The sequence below is a fragment of the Dasypus novemcinctus genome, chromosome 4, assembly GCF_030445035.2.
Source record: "Dasypus novemcinctus isolate mDasNov1 chromosome 4, mDasNov1.1.hap2, whole genome shotgun sequence".
NCBI lineage: Eukaryota > Metazoa > Chordata > Mammalia > Cingulata > Dasypodidae > Dasypus > Dasypus novemcinctus.
Window position 1 is genome coordinate 25573307 of NC_080676.1, and position 24979 is coordinate 25598285.

General features: G+C 38.8%; 1 protein-coding gene across 3 annotated transcripts in view; it reads right to left on the reverse strand.

The window, feature by feature from the left end:
* The window catches only part of PLCH1 (phospholipase C eta 1), a 288838-nt gene that overhangs the window by 103252 nt on the left and 160607 nt on the right, over positions 1-24979 (reverse strand). For 2 of the 3 annotated variants that reach the window (XM_071214574.1, XM_071214573.1), the window contains one exon: positions 6715-6861. In XM_071214574.1, the coding sequence (XP_071070675.1) occupies positions 6715-6771 (57 nt within the window). In that variant the 5' untranslated portion in view covers positions 6772-6861. Of the gene's footprint in view, positions 1-2006; positions 2251-6714; positions 6862-24979 lie in introns of all 3 variants that reach the window. The other variant, XM_071214576.1, reaches the window with a different exon arrangement.

Here is a 24979-nt window from a genome sequence, read left to right on the forward strand (position 1 = left end):
AATATATGCTTCATGGCCTGGTAACTACAAGCTTTTACCCCATAAGACCCTTTATAAAAGCCAACAGATTTCTGGTATTTTGCATCAGCATCCCTTTGACTGCCTAAAACAGGTAGTCCTGGGTGTTTCTACAACCATGACATCCTCCCTTTTTCCAACTACATCTCTATGTGAGTTTGGATTTTCTGTGTTCAACCAAAACAACACATCACCACAGATGGAATTCAGAAGCAGATTAGAATCCAGCTGTGTTCTACTTAAGCCAGAGTTGAAGAGACTTGCAACAAAGTAAACAATATTGTGCCTCACTAAATTAATTTGCTTGGAAAAATATAGCTATTTTTATAAAAATAACAGTGTTACTATTTTAAATGAATTAAATATTTTTTAATTCTCAAATTTCTAAGATGTCAAATATCAATAGAAATAGCTCACATAAACAAAAGCTCTTTGGGTTTTTCAATTTTTAAGTGTACAAAGGGGTCCTGAGATCTAATCATGTTCACTTATTTACCTTGCCAGGGATAGGTTTAGGAATGGGTCTGCAATCATAATTCTGGCCAGTGATGAACAAGTCTTTTGTGGGACTTCGGGACATTTTTCTTTACTCTTAAAAAAAGATTTGTGAGAAGAAATTTTGCTCTCTCTGGGTGCAGCTGCGTTTTGAGCCGGAGCAGCTCTCTGACCATAAGGGCAGCCAGCTGAAGGGTCACGCCAAGATGCCGAGAATGGCAGATCCTGGGTCTCTGATGACATCATTGAGCTGCCAAGTAAACTGACCCTCAGGTTCCTGTTGATGAGAAAATGAATATTCCTTATTGTCTGAAGGTACTGTTTCATCCAACTTCCTGCTGCTTGCAGCAGAAAGCATTCTTACTAATTCATTAATTAGTTTTTGTTTTTGCCAAATGTTAAGGCACTAGGAACTCGATTCATAGAACAAAGCTTAGAAAGTTAGCTCCTACGTTTGTGTGTTATTCACTTATGAATCCCACTTGTATATATTTTCATGCTGTGAATATTGATGAAAACATCACGGCTCATCAGTTCAGAACTTTACGCTGTCAAAATCCTTTCATGGGCTGTATTTACACTCCACTCCAACAATATCCTCGATGAGGAACTGTACATAGAGCAGCACAATTTTATCAACACTCCTAGGGGGAAAAATCAGTCCACACATTCTAATAACAGGAAGGAAGAAGTACTACTCCCTAAACGGAAGGGGACATACATATTTTAAGGTCATTCAAAATGTGAAGAAGGGAACCAAAGCAGGCAACTAGTCTAATACACTTACTTTACAGGTAAGGAGATTGAGGCCATGGCACATGCCCAGTTCGACCCCAGTAGGAAAGATACCTGCCGACAAAGCACACCCATCTTTTATCTTGTCAGCACTGCAGGACCACAAGAGTGGGTTCAGTCAATAATGAAACTTAGGCTCCAGTTTCTGGAGCAATTTAAAGAGAGCAAATGTTATTAGGTGAAAAATTACTTCCCCCTCAAGGATGAATCAGTTCCGTTTCCAAACTGCAAATTAAAAGAAGAGAAAGAAAACACAGAAAGGAGCTTAGTGCCTGGTACATAATTGGAACTCAAACAGTATTTGTTAAACTAAACTGACTTTATAAAAAGCGTGATTTTTTCTAACTCTATTGCTTTCCTGGCCATAGCTTATGAACATTCCCACAGTAAGTCAGGCAATATTAACGTGTGCTCAGGAAACTTTAGGCTGCATTTGAAGATCTCTCAGATTATAGAGCTAAATTCAGTCTCTTCACAAGAAGTCTGCCGCTGATTTCATGCAAGCTTAAGTTTCTATGTCCTTTGTGTCCAAACTCTCTTACTTGGGGTGAGAATGAGAAGAGATAGATGCAAGGGGTAAACAAAGAGGCAGAAAGGAAAAGGGCTTAAAACCTCAAAATTATAGGAAAAAAATACTCTAATCTTCTTGCCTTCACACACACACACACAGCTCAAAAATGAAGTTCTAGAGAGGATATTGGTTGTGGGTCCTCTGCCTTTTGGCCAGGGAATCTTCATCACTGATCCCGGCCATCAGGTACTTGAGGCCAGTAATCCAAGTGCGGGCCTCCTCAGGGTTGGAAGTGATGAGGTCCAGGGATTCCATGTGGTTGCCATGGTAGATGGTGAAGCAGCAGCTCGGGTCAAAGTTTCCCTCAGCTAGTCTCTGGAATATTTCAGACTGCCGACCCTCAGTGACTTTGTAAATGGAGTCGATAATGACTGTGAGGGAAGCAAGATACACAGTAATATGGCAGGTGGAGATAGCAGATTAAGAGAAAAGAAAAGTGAAATCATTGTTTTAAATTTAAAAAATAAGCATGAGCAAAGTCACTGAGTGGGAGTTGTGGTTTTAAGTCCAAAGGTAAAATATAAGACCTATCATTTCCTAGCAGGAGAGTTCTCCACATAACAGTTGCCTTCCTGAGCAGTCTTGTCTTTTCTTCTTCTCCTTTATTTTCTTTTAAATGTTACATTCAAAAAGTAAGAGGTTCCCATATACCCCCCACACCCCTCACCCCACTCCTCCCACATCAACAACCTCTTCCATCATCATGGCACATTCACTGCACCTAGTGAATACATTTTGGAGCACTGCTGCACCACGTGGACAGTGGTCTACATTGTAGTCGACATTCTCCCCCAGTCCACCCAGTGGGTCATGGCAGGACACACAATGTCCAGTATCTGTCCCTGCCATACCATCCAGGACAACTCCAAATCTTGAAAATGCCCCCACATCATATCTCTTCTTTCCTCTCCCTACCCTCAGCAGCTACCGTAGCCACTTTCTCCACATCAATGCTACAATTTCTTCCATTACTAATCACAATAGCTCCACCCTGAGCAGTCTTGACAATGTGCTACAAGCCACTAATGCAGGATATATTGAAATTTATGATGGAAAGATAGATAAGCCCATCAGGGTAAGCAGACTGGTAGAAAAGTGATTAATGAATAAATCAAATTTACTCTTTACAAACATACAGTGACCTAGAGCAGAGTTTGGTGTTTTGCAATATCTTTCTGGACAAGATGACTGCAGAGTATTGTTATATATGTAATATGTAATATATGCATTGTAATATAAAGGTTGGTGAGTGCTCTTATTAAAGGGAATGTAAAAGAGACTCAGTATAATGCTTTTGGAAACAGAGGAGTGGAAAGGGGCAGAGAGGAGTAGAGAGGGGCAGGGAGATAAAGAATTTACTAAATCCTTCCAGACTTTAACAAATAAGTAAATATATAAATCTTTTTTATTATACTATTAAGATTCTATTTTCAGAGACTATTATTACTGGGACTCAATATCACCACTTGCCCCACATGTTCTCACACCTAATCTCAAACACTTTTTAACTATGGATTCTAAAGCTCAACATATTTTGTAGAAAGCCATGAAATTTCTTAGTAGAGAAAGGAATATGTATTAGGCCAGAAAAACTGTACTTTCTCAATGCAATGAAAAATCCTAGGAGGCCTACTTTCCAATCCTGCTTGTGCCTTTCTTCACTAGGTGATGTGGACAAGCTGCACTATTGCAGCAAAGCCAGAGTTCTGAGTGGCAGAAAAACCCAAACAGCACTTGGAGAGGCAGAGGAACAGATTTATTATGCATGGGCCCAGAGGAAAGTCAATCTCCAAATTCTGAGCCCCGTTTTTCAGTTTTCATCAGTTTATATAGGATTTCATGTGGGAATAGCATGGCTCTTGCTCATTGGCTAACACGCTGCTAGGTGAAATTTTGCAAGCAGGATTACAGAAGCAAAAGGCAGATGAAAGGTCATGCTTTCGCCAGCTGATTTACAGAAGCGGGGGACAAGAGTGGTTCATTAGATTACAGAAGTGAGGGGCAGGAGTGGTTCGTTTGATAGTCTCCTGCAAGGCCCTGTTTTTTACAGGCTGATTTACAGAAGCGGGGACCGGAGTGGCTCATTAGATATTTTTCTGCAAGGTTATGCTTTTTATTTCTCAACAGCACGACATCTCTGAGTCTCAGGGCCAAACGAAACTAATCAGATTCTCAGTTTCAGGCCTGAATTGGGGAGTAAAGAGTGAAACAGCAATTAGAAGCAGCAGCTAAAACTGAAACAAGCGATGGAGTAGAGAAGGAGGTATGATTCAGTCAAAATTATGAGGACACAGAAACTATGTGAGGCATGCACTGAGAAAGGTGTGCTAAGAACTGGCACACTAATACTAATGCCAATACTATTAATAGGTAGTAATTTGAAAAGTCTTGGAAAGTCTTGGAGTCAGTAATATTCCCCTTAGACTTTGAGCCCTGGATTCCTTCCTCCTTTCTGCGTCCACACAATAAATCACCAAGTCTTACTGATTTGACCTGCTAAATACGTATCATCTACACTGTCACTGCAGGTTTACGTAAGTTCAAGCAGCCACTTGATTGTTACTAAAATTTCCCAATTGGTCTCTCTGAACCCAGCCTCATCCCCTTCTAATTATAGGTGGGGGAGGGTTGGAGAAGAAAAAAAAATAGCACTTATTATATGGGGCCATTTACTATTTTCCTCCACCTTTGCAAGAAAAAAGGGCTTATGAACTGATCAGTGGCAAAACTCTAATGCAAGTACCAGTCAAGGCAGACTGCAGAACACCAGAGTCTAACCTGGGCTGTTATAGCAGCCTTGAAATAAATCCCTGCAAGAGCCCAACCCACATGACTTGATTTTATAAGTCCAACTTCCCAATATAATGTTGGTACTGCAAGGAATGAAATCAACATTTGAAACAAATCATGGGAGCACATGTGGCTCAAGTGGTTGATCATTTGCTTCTTACATGGGAGGTCCTGGGTTTGGTTCCTAGTGCCTCATAAAAATTTTAAAATCCAACTTAGGGGAGCTGATGTGGTTGAGTACTGGGTTTCCACATAAAGGTCCCAGGTTCAATTCCTGTCCAAGTACCTCAAAATAAATAAATAAATAAAAGAATCATATATTTACTGTCTACTATATGTGTAGGGTACATAGGGCCTGAGGTCAACAGGAGGATAGAGATCTCAAGGAGTTAGCGATTAGTTTGAACTATAAAAGAAATCTGCTGGGGAAAAAAATAGAAAATGGAAAGGAAAAAAATGTTAGCGGCAACCAAGTAGCATAACTACAAGCAATTGGCATTGGTAGAGAGAATACCATGAATGGCTACACTATGATGGTGAAGGCAGAGGAGGGCTGGGCGAGGTGGAGAGGTACAAGGTGGCATCCAAGAGAAGAGCCGTAAAGACACAGAAACATGAGGCCCACTCCAGGGATGCCAATCAAGCCGCTCATGCTAGACTTGAGAGCTCAAGAAAGAAAATAAGAGGAGACAAAGTCAGAAATGTAGAGGCTAGATTAGTGAGAATTTGGAATGACAGACCAGAGATTAGCCTTATTTAGTTAGTGGAGCATCATCAACTGTTTTCATCAGAGAAGCAATGGCAGGGAGTTTTAGGTCATCTGTGTAGGCCATCCAAAACATTTTTTTTTTTTTTTTGCATGAGTCAGAAGTATTGCATATCTTATTGTGTATATGTCATCTATCCCTCTCCTTTGCCTTTATGGCAGACTCTTGATTTTCTTCTGTTATCAGCCCATTCCCCTTGTGACTCATGGGGAAATGAGCCTAGGCCCAGCACCAGGGCAAGTTCTGATGAGTCCAAGCCTTGTGGTGGCTTCATTCCTATTTCTTGCAACTTCTTGCCATTAATTTAGGTCTGGGCATGCTACCCAGTTCTAACCAAGGAGACATGAGCAATCTGCTTTGAAGAAAGGTTTGGAAAGGGGTTCTTCTCCCCTAAAAAGGAAAAAGCAGGAGAGACAGTCTTTATCCCCCCTTCCCTGTCCTGTTGCGTTGTTTGGCACAGAACAGCTGAAGACATGTTGCTACTGCCTTGACTGCACGCCCAAGCAAGGGGGCAGAGCCAAGAGCACTGCTGAGAAACAGAACTAGTGCCCCAAGGCCCCACCCCTGGGACCTGCCTTTCTTTGAGTTTCCAGTTATGTGAAAAAATAGATGTATTTATCATAAAAGCCTAATTTAATAAAGGTCTTCTGTTACAGAAGAAGAAAGTATCTTAATTGAAAAACAAAGGCAGAAAAAATTAGTCATATCGAGATTGGTTAGGAGACCTCACAACAGGCCACTGCAGAGGTGAAGAGAGCCTGCACCTAGAAGGTCACTGTGAAACAGGAAGGAAGGGGCAGATGAGAGAGATGATAGAGAGGACTCGGTGTGTGGAAGGTGTGGGAGCAAGCAGCTTCAACTCGGAGTTAAATAAAAACTCCCTTACTTGATGTTATTAAAATAATTTCATTACCTCACTAATCAATTAACTGTACTTAGAATAAGGCAACGTGCTTTAAAATCCGGGGATTTATGATTCCATCATGTTTTATAGGAGAACAAAGCTCTTCATGCTGTAAAGCCTCATATCCCAACTAAAAATCACCCTCATGTCTCCAACCCTGGAGAAATATTAGCATTTACAACATTCATAGCCAAGAAAACTTTTACAGATTTAAGTTCTCCCCCCAGAAAGCAAAAATGATCACTTATCCTGTCTCTACACATCCATTATTGACTCCAAAACTTCCCAAAATATGAAAGTCCCACAGCCGCCACCCAATACGGCCAGTGTGTTACCATGTCCCGCTAAGCACAAAATTAGAAGGTGGGCTTTACTTTTTGCCTTCTCGCTCTTCCTCGAGGGCCGCCATCGGAGACGAGTCCGATGCTCATCCAGGTAAAAGAGCCGGACAAGCCCTTTGGTCCCGCGCTTCAGTTTGATCATCTGGGTCCCGGACTGCATTACACTCATGCATCTTTCGACTGCAAGAGAGATGAGAAGATGGTCAGCTCTTATACAATGCATGTGCTTACCAGGTTTCCTGTCAGATAAAACCTCTGATTCACCCCCCAAAACTCCACAGACTAGGAGACAAGTCTGGTAGAGGTAATCTGGAAAGGAAATTGTTAAGGAACCGATTCATCAGGCTTAAGCCAGTATAAGCCTTATTGACTGAAATAAAACTCTGCTTCCAGGCAAGCAATCCATTACTGCTGAACAGAGCTATCTTCTGTTGTAACTGGCAACATATTATTTTCTGGAGTGACTTATGATCATTTGACAATTGTATTTATGTGCATAAAGCAGCCTCTCAGACATCACAGTAAAATCTTCTGAGTTTTTATACAGCCATTTGTATAAACTGCTTATTATCATAGCACTTTAAAATAAAATCAACAGAGATTGGCAAAATGTTGACAATTGTTGAATTTGGATAATAGCTGCATGTGGGTTAATATTATTATATTTTTTGTATGTTTGAACATAGTTAAATAAACATAATTTTTAAATGGAGCCAGAAATTTTTGAGTTTTTGCTGTTGATTATAAACATTTGCTGATGAATTAAACTGCCAGAATTTTCCATCTAGAGTAGTAACACCCAAATCGCTTACTGTCCAAGTTAAAGCCATCATTTAAATCCTCTGCTTCAAGATGAACCCTGATGGAAGTTGGCATCTGTGGGGTTTACCTGTTTCTCACAGCACCCCACTTTTCCTTTGGAAATACTCCTCTCCCATTTCATGTGTGCTTGGTGGACAACCAATCACCCCGATTAAGGAATGGGCACCTGACTTAAGCATGAAGCAAATCTGACTCCCTTCCAAGGAACACAAATCCTGAGCAGAGTGTGGAATGGAGACAGAGCTGAGCCATGTCAATGGCCAAGATCTAAGAGACATTCCTGGTTGGCCACCCCAAGATGCCATGGTTAGCACAGTTCTTTACTCTTCCTGAGGCTGGCGAATGATTTAGCTCTCCTCTTGAGCCTGTGGATTACGCAATATTCTTCCAAATATATTTTTTTCATTCTATCAGTCAGAAACCGATTTTGTTTCACAAAGATTGCTGACTGATACATAGACATGTATATAACTGTTAGGACACGACACTCAAAATATCTGGCTCCAAGGTCCTACCTCATCAACCAAGATGCTGTTAGAGAGAAACAACTGATAAAACAAACCCAGAATATAAACTTCAGCAACTTTAGACTTCAGTATCTTGTCATTACATGAAAAGTAATTTCATCCAAAAGCTTAACAGTGTATGCACAAGGTATTCACTAAAAGTAACTATGACATACCCAATTTTGGCCATTTACTACACAAACGTCCTTTTTCTCCCCCAAGGAAATAAGGAAGAACTGGATAGGATTAAGTATAGTTTCAGGATTTGTTGGGAAGGGGAAGTAGAAGTTGCCTTTATCATTTTATCTGACAAATCAAACATCCAAATGAGAAAAATATAGCTTAAAAAAAATAAACACACAAATGTAAAATGTTCACTTTAAAGCACAGAACAAAATATGAGATTTGGTTTCACACACATTAATAGATCCACCCATCATTTTAAGTGTGGCTCATGAGTTCCACTGGTTTAGGCAGTGAAAGCCACAGATTTGAATTCTCAACAGCCACATTAACCATCTCACACCAGTAAAATAGAGGGAGAACAGAGGAGAAAGAATCAGTGTATCACTTCCTGGAAAATCTCTTAGAAGTTCACTGACCACTGACAACAGATCATGTCAATAAACAGACTTTTACAGAGCAACCCCTTATCCAGGTACAAGGCTAGGTGATGAGGATAAAACAAAGAACAAGCAGACTTTGTCTTTGACCTTAAAGAGCTTAAATTTTAAAATACCTAAAAATATAATTTATTAATGGCAGCCTAGGGCTGTGGTTAAGAACCCAGGGTCTGGATCCAGATAGCTGGGGTAAAACCACAGATTTAGCACTTCCTAGCTACATGTCCTTGGATGACTTATTTAACCTCTCTGTGCCTTTGTTTTCTTATCCATAAAATGGATATATATATAAAATTTTTTTACCTTTTAAATTGCCGTGAAGATTGAATGAGTTAATTCATGTAAATACTGAAAACAGTCTCTAGAACATCATAAACACTATAAACATTAGATACTATAGTTTTTTTAAATGATATATATTTTTAAAAATAGATATCAAGTCAGAGTAAAGACAGTTACTAGGGGAGTCCATAGAAAAAGGAGGATATAGTGAGCTGGGAAAGAGAAAAGATAGCAATAAAACAGCATCAGTGGGGACTTGGAGACAGTAAAAGAGTGGGGATGTGATCAGAGAGCAGGAACAAGACTGACCTTAGTCTTTGGAAGTACATCCAAAGGGAAATGAATTATGCAATGTCCTTACAAATACTTGGAACATATACACAGGTATATGATTCTATAGACAGATAGGACTAGTCCATGAAGACTTTGGGAATGCTGGCATAACAAGATTTTATTCCATCACAATTGGGAATCCACTAAATATTTCTGAGAAAATGAATGGCAGACAATTTTGGAAGATACCTCTTTGAGAAGGAGATATAGAATAAACTGCATAAACCAGAGGAGAAAAATTGAATTACCTAGTGTAGCAGTTCGATGTAGTTATAAACTCCAAAAATAGATATTGGATTATGCTAGTAATCTGATCTATTACTGGGCATGATTGAGTTATTTATTTTTTTTAAGATTTATTTATTTTATTTATTTCTCTCCTGTTCCCTCCCATCCCAGTTATCTGTTCTCTGTGTCTATTTGCTGCGTGTTCTTCTTTGTCCACTTCTGTTGTTGTCAGCGGCACGGGAATCTGTGTTTCTTTTTGTTGCGTCATCTTGTTGTGACAGCTCTCCATGTGTGCAGTGCCATTCCTGGGCAGGCTGCACTTTCTTTCACGCTGGGCTGCTCTCCTTACGGGGCGCACTCCTTGTGCATGGGGCTCCCCTATGTGGGGGACACCCCTGCATGGCACAGCCCTCCTTACGCACATCAGCACTGCACGTGGGCCAGCTCCACACAGGTCAAGGAGGCCCAGGGTTTGAACCACGGACCTCCCATGTGGTAGACAGACACCCTAACCACTGGGCCAAGTCCACTTCCCTTTTGATGGTTTCATGCTAACCAGATAGGAAGCACCTTCATTCTTTGTAACTCATTCCAGCGGATAATAATCACCAGTGTTGAAGTCAAAATACTCTTCCAAGCTCACCTAAATCACTTATATGTCACCATAAGCCAATGTTGTCGTGTTCTGCCTTCAGTAGAGAGGGATAACAGCAGTTACCACCCTCTTTAAAAGTCATTCTCCATCAATACCAGATTGGTAGATTCCATAGAAGGGAATCAGAGTGACTTTATTGCAGGTAAACAAAGAGAAGCAGTCCAGTAGTTTAGAATTATATAACCTCATTACACACATTTTCAATGCTGGAGATTCTCTGAGGAAAGTCTACAAAGGCAGGTTACAAATTTAGGCAGCTGCCAACATGCAGTAGCCTTAATACTTTTAGAAAACAAGCTTATTAGGATACAATGCAGCAATACTGAAGATTATTAAAGGGAAAGATCCATCAGCCCATCACTTAACACACACATAATTTTTGTGTTATGCTCCAGACCTCAACAGATGAAAATATGTGTTGCACTAGTTACAATCAGAGTACTTAAGCCATTTGGCACTCTGCCTTTTTTTCCATTTGTATTATAGTCTTCCATGTTTCTACATAGTTTTAATAATTATAATTTTAATGGCTGCCTAACAGTATAGTATAAATATTTAAAGAGCAGATGAATATGGAATATATTCCAAACTTTATTACATAATTAGAGTTTTAAAACTCTTAACAGAGTTTCAGCTATAAAAAAAGGAGCAACAATGTAGCTTATGAGATTCTTTAGAATTCAACACTTTACATGGTTTAAATCAGTAATTTCTGTCACAGTTGGTTTAAAATAAATATATTGCCTTAGGGCTCAGCAGTTCATTTAAACTCCTCAAGCAGAAAATACTTTGTAAAAAAATGCACTTCTGGTTAAAAGTAACATAATGGAAAGTTTATATGAATGGAGGGAGTCCCAACATTTTCACTAAGTATATACAACATCTAAGTTGGGTTTAGTTGTTTAAGTCAGGTTTGATAGTTCTGGTTAGGAATATCATACCTGCCACCAATGCTGAGTTTTTTAATAGCTTTAATGGGATATAATTTACTTATACACTTACTGGAAGAAAATGTAGGGAAATATCTTAAAGATCTGTGGTACACAGGGGTTTCTTGGACCTTATACCCAAAACACACACAACAAAAGAAAAAATAGATAAATTGGAACACTTCAAAATTAAACACTTTTGCACCTCCCAGAATTTTGTCAAAAGGATGAAAAGGCAGCCAACTCAATGGGAGAAAATACTTAGAAATCTCATGTCCAGTAAGGGTTTAATATCCAGGATATATGAAGAGATGTTACAAGTCAACAATAAAAAGACAAATGACCCAATTTAAAAATGGGCAAAAGACGTGACTAGACATTTGTCCAAAGAAGAAATACAAATGGCAAAAAACACATGAAAAAAATATTCAACAACATTAATGATTAGGGAAATGCAAATCAAAAAAACAATGAGACATCATTTCACAACTATCAGAATGGCCACTATTAAAAAGCCAGAGAACTACAAGTGTTGGAGAGGATGTGGAGAGATAGGAACACTTATTCACTGTTGGTAGGAATGCAGAATGGTACACAGCCACTGTGGAGGAGTTCCTGTATTTGGCAGTTCCTAAAGGAGTTGAATATAAACTTGCCACGTGCCCCTGCAATACCGCTATTGGCTATATACCCAGAAGAACGGAGAGTGGTGACATGAATAGACATCTGCACACCTACATTCATAGTGGTGTTATTCACAATTGCCAAAAGCTGGAAACCACCCAGGTGTCCATCAGCCAATGAATGGATAAACAAACTGTGGTGTATTCACGCAATGGACTATTATGCAACGGTAAGAAGAAATGAAGTCATAAACCATATGACAACATGCATAAACCAGAGGGCTATATGTTGAGTGACGCAAACCAGACACAAAAGGACAAATGCAGGAAGCTTGCATTACTATGACCTAAATGTATTATGTAACATAATGTATGATTCTATTTATATAAAATGTAAATATAAATCAATTTATAGAGGAAAAAAAAGTATTTGTACTTATACAATAAAATTCACCTACTTTAAATGTACAATTCAATGATTTTGGTATATTTAAAGAGTTGTATGATAATCATGTTTTAGAATATTTCCATCATCCCGAGAAGAAACTTCATGTCCATTTGTAGTCAATTCCCACTCTCATTTGAGATAACCATTAATCTACTTCTGTCCCTATGGATTTGTGTTTTCTGGGTATTTCATATAAATCAAATCATATAATATATGGTCTTTTGTCTGATTTCTTATACCTAGCATAATGTTTTTGAGTTTTCTGATGCTGATTGTGTTTTATTTGTTTATTTTAAAGAAACTTTAGATTACATAAATGATACATCAAAAATATAGAGGATTGGGAAGCGGCTGTGGCTCAATCGACTGGGCTCCCATCTACCATATGGGAGGCCCTGGGTTTGCATCCCAGGGCCTCCTTGTGAAGGCAAGCTGGCTGGCACCCATGGAGAGCTGATGGCCTGCACCTATGGAGAGCTGGTGCAGAAAGATAATGCAACAAAGGGAGACAAGCAGACACAGAAGGATGTACAGCAAATGGACACAGAAAGCAGACAGCAAGCAAGCTGTGGGGGCGGGGGGGTAAATTTAAAATATATATATATATATATATATATATAGGAATTTCCCATATCCCCCACTCCCTCTCCCTCCCAATTGATGAACACATATTAGAGCATTGCCACTAACTATGGATTATATAGTTCACACTCTGTCCCAACAATTTTGTTAAGTTATGACAAAATATATAATAGCCTGCATCCATCACTGCAATGTCATGCAGGACAATTCCAGTGTCTCCAAAATGCCCCATATTACACCTATTTTTCACTCTTTCTCTCCTAAGAACCTCCGGTGGCCCCTGCCTCCACATCAATGATAAAAGTTCTTCCATTGTTAGAGTAACAATAAAGCCCATAGTAGAACAACAGTAAGTCTACTTTAGTCCACTGTTGATTACCCAATCTTGAGCATTTTGGGATGGTGACGCCCACTCTGCCTTTTTGGACCTGAATCTCAGCAGAGTTACAACACCTACTCTCCAGTTCATAGGACAACTAACAACGCCCATCCCAAGAAACTGAGGGAGTCTACAACTGTAAGCAAGAGAGTTCCATCCATCTGCCCCATAGGACCTAAGTCCCCTCTCAATTAGAGACATCACCATCCCAAAATTATTTTATTTTTTGATCTTCACTTCCTGCCTCCAGTTCTCCTATGTCACCTTAAACTCTCCCACAGGCAAGCAGGGTAAAAATGATCCTGAATAAGAGACTGGTTGAATAAAATAATATATGCATACACAATGAAGTACTATGTAACTATAAATGGTAAAGGCAAAGAGCTCTATGAACACATATGGAATGACTTCCAAGAGATAGGTATTTATATAATAAGCTACCTGTTATGGAAGAAAAAGAGGGAAAATGTTTTAAATACAGAAATATTTGTTTATCATTACAAAAAGAAACAGAAAAAAGATAAACCAGGAAACAAAGTTGGTAACCTTCAAGGGCAAGAGAGAATTGAAGGAAGGGATAAGGAAGAAGTGATACTTCTCTTAGAATCTTACATAGTCAAAAATAAAATTAAGTCAATAAGAATGGCAAGTGGATAGAAGAAAAAAGCTAAAGGATGAAACAGGAGATTGTATAGCTTAGTGAACCTGTTGCAGACAATGAGTGTGGTTAACAGTACAAATATAAGAATCATGAATCAGAACAAACATACATTAATATTATAAGATGTTAATAATAGGGTGGTATTTGAGCAAATAAAGCACCTAGAGCAAACAGTGGACTGCAATGAATGGTAATACATAAATATCTTTTCATCATCTCTTTTCATTAGAGAGAGAGAGAATTATCCTAATTGACAGAAACTAGACAAAAAGTACTATATATTATTTGACTCCATTTTTATAAATTGTAAATATAAATAAATTGATGGAGATGGAATTAGATTAGTGGATATGTATGGCAGAGGAAGGATAGAAGGATTGCTAAGGGGTGGGAGGTTTTTCTTTTTGGAGTAATGAAAATGCTCTAACATTGATTGCAGTGATGAATGCACAATTCTGTGATTATACCAAAAGCCACTGAATTCACAATTTGTATGGTATGTGAATATATCCCAATAAAATTGCTTCAAGAATAAAAAGAATGGCAAGTGGAAAGAAAAACAAAATAAACACAAACACACATATATATGTATTTGTAAATGTACATTTGTATGTTTATGTGTACATATAGCTAGCTACAAATATTTCCTAGCTCTGTCTTTTGAAAGGGCCAAGAAATAAAATCAGTAAATAATAAAAACACCTTAGTGCCCTGCTTATTTTTTCTGCTCCAAAGGTCATCTTGAATCAGTTTCTCGCACACATGTTAAGGTCATATAAGAAATATCATTTGCGCTCTTTCATGAACACACCTATATTGGGACACTGATCACCAACTGCACACAAACAGGTCAAAAAAAAAAAATAGGACCTTTGCAAGAGTCTTTTCAGCAAAGAATGTACGTGAAAAATGTGAACTGATTTCTTGCCAACTGTGCAAGTTAGGGTAAAACTGAGTGAGAGGGATTAGCTTCTGAAAACAATTTCATTTCTACGTAGGAAAAAAAAAAAAGCCAAATAATGCAGGCAATGTTTTTCTCTCAAGAGAAGGAAAGGGAGAGTTCCTAAAATAATCAGAAGAAAAGAAAAGGGTACATTTGTTTAATTCTCAGTACAAACCACAACATATTTTGAGAGTTTATATAGCAAATGCTGAGGAGATCTTGTTTGTGGGTATTGTCACTGGATCACAGCTTTTGCCCACAGATTCAGAGGAGGGAAGGTGGACAAGTGGAGCAAAAAGAGTTCTGGTTCATGCTCACTCAGTGGCTGTGTGGACTCTGGGAGGTCACTGAATAACTCTGAATATCCCACTTTCCTCAACCTGAAAAGGTACTCTCCTCTCATTTCTGTGAGTCTATAAAGCAGTTGATATAGTTTTCACAAATGTTATTTTATCTTTAAATAGGACCAAATTTCAACTCATCAGAAAACATTTAGAATAACTCTAAGGAAAAAAAAACTGGTTAACTTCATAATATCTTATTACAGACATAAATTTTCTGTATAAAATATAGTTGCTCTTCACGGGGAATGTCTTCACTTGAAAAGTCACTCCTTTCCAGTAGTCTAGCTTTTACGTCAAATAATATCAGCTTCTGAATAAATGTATTTACAAACAACCACTCTTATTAAGTCATCATTTTTCCAAGAGAGGAGCAAACAATGTGAATTTCATTGATTTTTTTTTTCATTGCTTAAATCATCCCTGTGGAGAAGATACTATTATGTGAAATGCTTTTCAAAACTAATTGGTTAGCACTAACATTTTGGAACTTGTTGTAAACAAGTTGCTCATAGTTGACAGGATTGCAAAGTTAATAAATACGAAAGAGGGGATTTAGGCCAAAGAAAGGGTAAAAGGAATTAATGAGTAATTTTTAAAATGGCAGAACCTCTTTTCTATTTTATTAAAGCCTTCCACATAATACTTTCTTTCTTTAATGAGACCTATTTTATATTCAACAAATGTTTCTGGTTCACAATTGTTAGCCCTGGGAAACAATGAAATACTAATAAAAATTCATAACGATATAGTTTTGTTGGTTTTATTTTAATGCTTTCCCTTGGATGAGATTTAAATTAATTCTTTAAAGTCTAAATTTAGTTCCAAGTGATATGTAAAGAGTTTTCTACTTCAACATAAGACCGCAAACAACAGTGTCACCACTCTCCCACAATGTGGTTTGTTATAAACACTACCTATATATAAAAAGATCACAGGCCTGTTCAATCATTTAATCATGATACGACATTGTACTGGATATTTGGGCGCAAAAATCCCAAACCACAACAAATGAAAACTATTATCTAAAAAGGTTCTTTGTGGTTCTCCACCCTGGTTGTACATTAAAATCACTCAGGGACCTTCTTGAAAGTGTGGGTCACAAAGCCCCAGCATGTACCAATTAAACCAGAATCTCTCGGGTGGTGCTGAGTAGCTATATTTTGTTTCTTTCTTTCTTTAAGCTTCCCAGGGATTCTAATGTGCATCTGGGGTTAAGACCTCTGACGTATATCATTTCACTTATTCCTCACAATATCTCTGTGAAATAAGTAGAGATAATTAATTACCCCTCATTGTAGGGTGGATGAAACAGATTCAGAGAAGTGAGTAGACCTGTGTAGGGTGATAAAGCTAGTAAACAGCAGAGCCAGGCTTGATCCCAGGTCCTGTGAGTCCCAGGTAGAGCGCCCTCCTTCTCACATGTAATGTCCACCTTCCAGTCCTAACTCGGCTTCCCAGATTCAGGTTTGTTGGTTCTCTGAGGCTATTTCTGTCAATACCAGAAGTCTAGAATATAACAGGCTTCGCTTTTAGAAAACTTATATATCACAGTGATACCACTTCATGGGAATGACAAGACTGATAAGTAGTACATGAAAAGTTAAAATTGTATATAGGGAGATGCAAAATAATAAAAGCAATTCAGATTAAAGGGAGAGGGGTCCAGGTGGGCTCCAGAGGAGACAGAATTTGAGCGTGGCCCCTGAGGGTTGTAATAAGATGACTTGGTGCACTTTCTATTGTTCTTGCTCTAGGTCTGTGCACATTTTTTCTCCCCACTTAAATTTGTGTCACCGGTAGTTATCATCAGTTTATAATTAATTATAAATACTCTGTAGGTTACATTTTTTTTTAATTAGGGCTTAATAATTGCTAATAACTGGAAGGCCAGTTTCACTTACTGCTTACCACTAATCCTCTTGGCTGTTTCTTGAGTGACGTTAACAAGGAACAATTTGTTCAGCTACATCAATAAAGCTTAACCTTCCCTAAGGCCAGTAAAATATTTTTTCTTAGTTCTGTAAGAATTGTTGTGTCAGAGCATAAAAGTATTTCTACTGGTCATACGAAAAAATGTGTACATTACTACATTACTAATTTCAAAGCACCAGCAGAAACTTATAAGAATCAAACTTACTATTGATCCTTGGGTCAAAATGAAATCCTCATAAATGGAAGTGTACATGGCGGTAAGGAGACAGAAGTTGAGTAAGGTCCTTGAGCAAATCTAACTTCTTCTACGGCAGCAAGTGGTCCCAAATCCTGACTTATCTTTATTTACTTATTTTTCTTAAGATTTATTTTATTTATTTATTTCTCTCACCTTCCCCCCCAACCTGGTTGTTTGTTCTCTGTGTCCATTTGCTGCGTGTTCTTCTTTGTCCACTTCTGTTGTTGTCAGTGGCACAGGAATCTGTGTTTCTTTTTGTTGTGTCATCTTGGGTCAGCTCTCCGTGTGTGCAGCGCCATTCCTGGGCAGGCTGAACTTTCTTTCATGCTGGACGGCTCTACGCACTCCTTGCGCGTGGGGCTCCCCTATGCGGGGGAAACCCCTGCGTGGCAGGGCACTCCTTGTGTGCATCAGCACTGTGCGTGGGCCAGCTCCACACGGGTCAAGGAGGCCGGGGGTTTGAACTGCGAACCTCCTATGTGGTAGATGGATGCCCTATCCACTGGGCCAAATCCACTTCCCCTGACTTATCTTTAAAATACAGTCTCCCAGACTACATTTCCAGAGCTTCCTGGCACCTGAGAATCTGCATTTTAAAAGCTCTCCCAGGTGATTCAGGGGCTCGTTTAAGTTTAGGAAGCACAGGCTGAGGCAGTTTTACTGCCCACCATTCCTGACTACTGTGTGGTCAGTGACAGCCATTTGCAGTCTTCCACTTACACAATGGGCCTTAATTCAGGGGCACTTAGAAACAAAAGCGTACTACTCAGTTGCATGTTTGGACATTAGCACGATGTCATGCCTATACTGATAAAATATGAAATATCCTGGTTAAAGTAAGGGTTTAAAAGATAAGAAATTCCAATGTACAATATTGTTAGAGACTATTTCCCTAAAACCTCTTGTTTCCTTGAGTTCTGCTCAATACCTCACAATTTCAGGTCCACACCGACTTCTACCTAGATGCTAAATAGGACAGAGGTGCTTTCTTACCTTAAATCCTAATGATCAATCAGCATTTTATCTGACCTCACCACCACCCCAACCAGAAAGTCATCTCTTTGAACAGCAAGATACCTCTACAGGAAACTAACAAAATGCACTACACATACTAAGCAGTAAGTATTTGTTGAGGTTATTGCCTAATCCATTTTTCCAAGTCATTGTGCACTCTTCCACCTACCAACTGCTATGTTAGTTGCTTTTTAAAAGGAATGACTCTTCTGTATTCTGACAAACTTGGACACCCCCAGGAGTTCCAAGTTGTTACACTTGAGCCTTTATTCCTTTACCAACAGCAAAAATAAACAAATAAAATAAATTCAAGAAAGTTTAACATGATTTGATGCAAACTCCAGATCCTAATTCCACATGCCTTTGATATTCTCCATCCAAGAGTCAAATATTAGGAAATGGAGAAAGAGACCACGTTTTCCTGCCACTTTCAGGCCAATAGTCTCCCATGGGCTGAAGGATTCGGAGGCCACCTGCTGCGTTGACATGGGCCTGGCTGCCGTCTAGCAGCAGCTAGCTGGAAATCAAGCCCAGGTGTTTTTGGAAAGAACCCCTCCATCCTAGGAAACATGAAAGTAGATCTCCAGGAGCTGAGGAAAATACATGAAGAATCCCCTCAGGTTCACTTTTCAAAAAGCATTTGTCCTGATCCAAATCCTTAGAATAACATCTTAAGCTTTCTTTTTTAAAAGCCTTAAACACTATATAAACATCACTGAGTAACAGCATTCATCACAGTCTATTTGTGGCATTTTGATTGGAGCGCCAACCAAATCACTGCAGGATACATCTTGAAATCATTTTTTTTTAATGATAGAAAAATATAAAAATGGGAGACAAGACAAAAAAATGAACATCTCTTTTAAGCAAAGTTTGCATATATAATTAGAGCAGATGTGCTATAAAGTTTTCTAAATAGTCCCAGCAAAAAGACCAGCAATAGAATCATAACTGTCTGGGTATCTTGATGGTTTCTGAATTTAGATATAATTACAGACACTACACCCCAGACATGCACACACTTAAACATTCACACACTTCTTGAGCATTAAGGAGGTGACCAACCAGCAGCAATGAACAGGGCTGAGAAATGTCCAAGGTTATCCTATGATTGGCAAAATAATTCAAGGAAATCCTGAGAAGTATAGAGAATTGACAGTGGACAGGGGAAAAAATGTAATAAGGGATAAGGGGAGTGTTAGAGATGGAGAAAGAGAGAGTAGCAAATATTAAATACAACAGTGGCAAGCACAAGAAAGAGGAACTAGAAACAAAAATTTTGACAGTGAAGACAGCTTGCCAGAAAGAATCAAAAGATAAGAAAGAGGAAGTACAGGGGGAAAAGTGAAAAGTAGACAGCAAAGATGAGAACCTGTCACCTAAATGATTCCTGATGTCCGAAATACAGGAAGTATATTAGAAGAGTCACTCATACATGATATCGATAGGTCAATGAAACGCAAGACATAAATTTTAGCAACTATAGCTTGTATAACTTTAAATACATAAGCAAAGCCACTTAATTCTGTCCTCCTAGAAGCTATTCCAGAGCAACTATTCCACACTTCCTCTAACATGGGCAAAGGACAGAAGTCACAAAATTTATATTCATAGAAGCCCTACTGGAAAAGGATGATAAATTTAACTACATACAAATATATAAAAACCACAGAAAACATTCAAAACAAGCAACAGGCTAGGAGAAAATATTTGCAAACATCTATAACAGATAAAGGGTTAATATCCATGAAAGTGCTCCTGCCAGTCAATAAGAAACCCAATTGTGTAACCCAATTAAAAATAGGCAAAAGGATACGAAAAGGCAATTCATAGAAGCGACCAATAAAAATATAGAAGAAAATGCTTAACCTTTTATTCACGGCTAATGATTTAAAGTCAGAATGAAATAATATGTTAGCTCATAAACAAAATTTTCATGCTACAAAAAGCCACCGTGGGGTTTGTAGAGGATCCTGTCTGAAGCTATTCCTGAAGTGACAGCTGGGAAAAACCAGACAGCCTGGGGAACTGAAGTCCAGGGTGTGGTGACTGAGTGTGTGGAAGAAAGGGGTTCATCATGGCGGATGACCTGAAACGATTCCTGTATAAAAATTACCCAGTGCTGAAGGGCTCCATGCTATTGTTGTGTCAGATAGGGATGGAGTACCAGTTATTAAAGTGGCAAATGATAATGCCCAACGGCATGCTTTAAAACCTGGCTTCTGCCCCTCTCGATCTAGAGGTGGAGAGGACACCACCATCCCAGGGTCCACAGAATGGAGGAATAAAATATGGATTAGAGTGGACTTATATTCTACTATAGAACTACTGTGACTAGTAATAGAAGGAATTGTAGCACTGAGGTGGAGAAAGTGACCACAGTAGTTGCTGAGGGCAGGGAGAGGGAAGAAGAGATATGATGTGGGGGCATTTTTGGGACTTTGAGTTGTTCTAAATGATATTGCAGGGTCAGATGCTGGACTTTACATATCCTGCCATAACCCACTGAATGGACTGGGGGAGAGTGTGAACTACAGGGTAAACTATTATCTTCGTGGTGCAGCAGTGCTCCAATATGTGTCCATCAAGTGCTTGAGTATGCCACATTGATGGGGGAGGTTGTTGGTGTGGGGGGAGTGTGATGGGGGGTAGGGGGTTGTACGGGAACCTCTTATATTTTTTAATGTGACATTTTTTGAGATGCATATAGCTTCAAAAAAATACAATTTACAAAAATGATGGGGTGGGGGGGTGGGGAGTGGGGTATATGGGCACCTCTTTTTTTTTTTTAATGTAATGTTCTTTGTAATCTATTAACTTTAATTTACAAAGTGTAAAAAAAAAAAAAAAGGTCTGACTTCTTATCTGCTTTTGCCCTTGCAACAGACCAAGGGAGCAAACTTGGACTTTCAAAACACAAAAAGTATTATGTTACTGTAACACCTACTAGATGGTTCAATTTAATTGTTCACCTTCAGTGGTGAGTTTCACAGCCAGCAACGATGCCAACACAGGACTGTCAGCCTAGAGAAGGAACTTGCTCCATTGTCTGAAGAACTGAGACAAGTTCAATCTGGCAGTGGATTCAATGTGTATCTTATCTTCATTATGCCAGACATATTATCAATCCAGCAATCTTTAGACCATAATAATATTTATATCCATGTACTCGAGACAGGGCCCCTTTCCCACCTTGTACTAAGAAAGAGCCTATAGATATCATTTCTGGACAGATTGTTTCATTTCCTTGTTTAGGGTCTTTTCTTATTTAGTGAGATCTGGGGACACTACAAAAATAGTTCCTTCTATGTCAGCTCCCACGAAGTTAGTTCAGTCACCAAATATGCTGAAGATTCTCTTCAGGAGATCAGAATCAAAATGATATGTTGGTCGCCTTAAACCATTAAATGATCCCTACTGTATAATTCTCCCAGGCTTCAGAGTAGAGCAGACCGTTTTTATTGTGAATAATAATGAAGATATATTTTTCTCCATATTACGTTTTATTTCTTTGCATTGAATGTGAGGAAGATAAAATGACTTAGCAAAGGTAATAAAGTCAGTACAATCACTAAAAAAAAAGCCATTGTAGGTGACGGTACGGGCTGATAGAGTATAAATTGGGTGACCAATTTTTCAATCAATTTTTCAATCAAATTTAGATAGTATCTATCTAAATTTAAAATTAGATAGTATCTATCTAAATTTAAAAGGAAAATGCATTTTGACCTCATAATCATAATATTAAGAATTTATACTGTAGCGATACTGGTGTAATAAGGCAAACATTGTACATATGCATACACACACCTATTTGACTCTTTCATTGCCACCTTTTGTTATAATCGTTTTTTTTAAAAACTGGAAATAATCTATGTGTCCATGAGAACAGATTAAATTATGAATTAAATATTATGTTGTCATTAAAAAGAATACCACAGATCTAAATTTTCCCAAGAAGGAGAGCTATCTAAGATATATTAAGTGAATTAAAAAGTTACAAACAGGGGAAGCAGACATGGCTCAACTGATAGAGCGTCCACCTACCATATGGAGGGTCCAGGGTCCAATCCCCAGGGCCTCCTGACCCATGTGGTAAGCTGACCCCTGCACCGTGCTGCCACAAGCAGAGTGCTGTGCCACTAGGGGTGCCCCTGTGTAGGGGTGCCCCACATGCAAGGAATGCGCCCCACAAGGAGAGCCACCCCACGTGAAAAAAGCACAGTCCACCTAGGAGTGGCGCTGCACACACGGAGAGCTGAAGCAGCAAGATGACGCAACAAAAAGAGACACAGATTCCCAGTGCCACCAGATAATACAAGCAGATGCAGAAGAACACACAGTGAATGGACACAGAGAGCAGACAACAGAGGGGAAGGGGAGAGAAATAAATAAAAAATAAATCTTAAAAAAAAAGTTACAAACAGGGAGCAGATGAGGCTCAAGCAGTTGAGCGCCTGCCTCCCACATAGGAGTTCCTGGATTCAGGTCCCAGTACCTCCTGAAAAAAACAAAAAAAGCAAAACAAATGGGAGAACCACCTCAGGGAAGCCAATGTCGCTCAATAGGTGAGCTCTAGCTTCCTATATTCGAGGTCCCAGGTTCAATTCCCAGCCCCCAGGACCTCAAAAAAAAAAAAAAATTTGCAAATAGTATTTATAGAACTATTCCATTTGAGTTTTTTGAATATATAGACATAAATATGTGTTGTATAGGCTTGGAGAATTTCTGGAATTTGCAGAAAGAGAATGATACTTAAAGAGGATGAGACAAGAACACTTTAACTCCCACCTTAAAACCTGTATTGTTAAGGAATTTCCATCTTTGCCATGAGCAAATACTATTACTTGAACAAATTTTTTAAAAAGTGTCTATGGGGGAGGTTATACTCACTTCTAAAATGCATTCGAAAGAGCGAGCTGAAGAAATTATTATCACTCCCTTGCAACCCTGCCAACTGTAAAGATGATGAGGCAAAATGAAGGCCAAAAGACCTGGATTCAAATTCTATATTTACTGCTCATTTGCAAGTGCCGCTTGGCCCACATAATTAACCCTGAGCCAATTTCCTCATACATTAAAAGAAAAAACCAGAGCGATGATTAAATGAGATAATTTTGCTCACTTCTTAGCACACATTTTAAGGTATTCAACAACTACTACTTCTTTCTTGAATGAGCTCAAACTGCACATTCTGAGTCACTGAAAATTCGGAGGCAGATAAAAGGCATGGCAAAGGACAGAGTTGAGGGTTTTTTGATGTTGGAGTTTTTATTTTGGAGTTTGATGTTGAAGCCTTAAGCGGGAGGCCCAGGAAGAGAGGAACCCTGAACCCAGAGAGAAGCAAGACCCTTGAAGGGAGGAACCCAGGAAGCCTGAACCCTCTCAGGCATCGGCAGTCATCTTGCTGCAACTTGTGAAAATGGACTTTGGTGAGGGAAGTAACTTATGCTTATACTCTATCCCAAATAAATACCCTTTATAACCAACCAATTTCTGGTATTTTGCATCAGCACTCCTTTGACTGACTAATACAAGGATTCTTGCACATTAGTGATTAGTATACCCACAATGCTAGGATGACTGCCAAGTTCAACAATATGCCATATTTATACATAATGCATGCACTTAAGCAGAATTTCAGTTCAAAAGCAGTGTTGCAGCAGTAGTATAAGTCAGCCCCGAGGAGATGAATAAGACTTCCCCAGGCTCGCTTTGCCCTGGGTCACCACAACGTTCAGTACAGGAAAGAACAACATACAGAACCCTCATCCCACAAGGCTGCTTCCCTGAAGGTCTAGTCACAGGATAATTATTTCCCGTCTGCATGCTATTTTGAAGTTTTGCGAGTGATTCAGCGCTCCAGTTGCTGATAAATACTGTAATCAGAAATTCTTTTCCTCCAGCCCAACAAGAGCAATTCAAACCTCAGAGTTTTGTCCCACAATCCAGATCTGAAAGTTAAAAAAAACACCAACCAGGCCTTCTTCTTTAAATCTCAGAAAACATTTTACACTTTTCAGAGCAAGAAACTTCTGATGAATAACGCAGAAGGATTTGTCAGCATTTAGGAAACAATTGCCACTATTGGCCATTTAAACAAATGCATCCCAGGGATGAAAAACTGACCAGACTCTTATTTTGTTTTTAAATATTCAACTCAGGAATATAAAAATAATCAGCAAGGTTCATTTAACTGAAACCTCATTTCTAACCAACATACCCTTCCTTCTGTTCTTGAAACATGGGTATCCAAAGTTAAGTTTAAGCCATGTGGTCAGTTTGACTCATCTAAGGTAGCTTTCAGTAATTTCACAGTGGCCATCAGCTCTCTCAGAAAGGTGGATGTGACTTGCTTGATAGGGCCATGTCAGCAATGATAATTATTGTGTCTGAAAAGAGCTCTTCTCAATGGCATATATTCCAACTACGCAAAACTACAAGTGAAAACTCTCCAAAACCAGTTGATAATTTATAATCACAAAGTACCCTGTTCCAATCTACTTTAGCACTCATCACTCCCTATATCTCCTATGACAACAAAAAAGTAATGTATTCTTTAAATCAGTTAACATGCTTCAATCCCGTATTTGGAGTTATCCAGGGCAACCAAATCAACAATCTATTACCTTCTAGACTCATCTTCATTTCCATGAACAAATCAGCTACAAAGCAGTTTATCTTTGGGTATTAAATACTTTCCAGTACAAAATGCAATTTTTAAAACATAATTTTTGGCCTTCCACTCTGCATTCT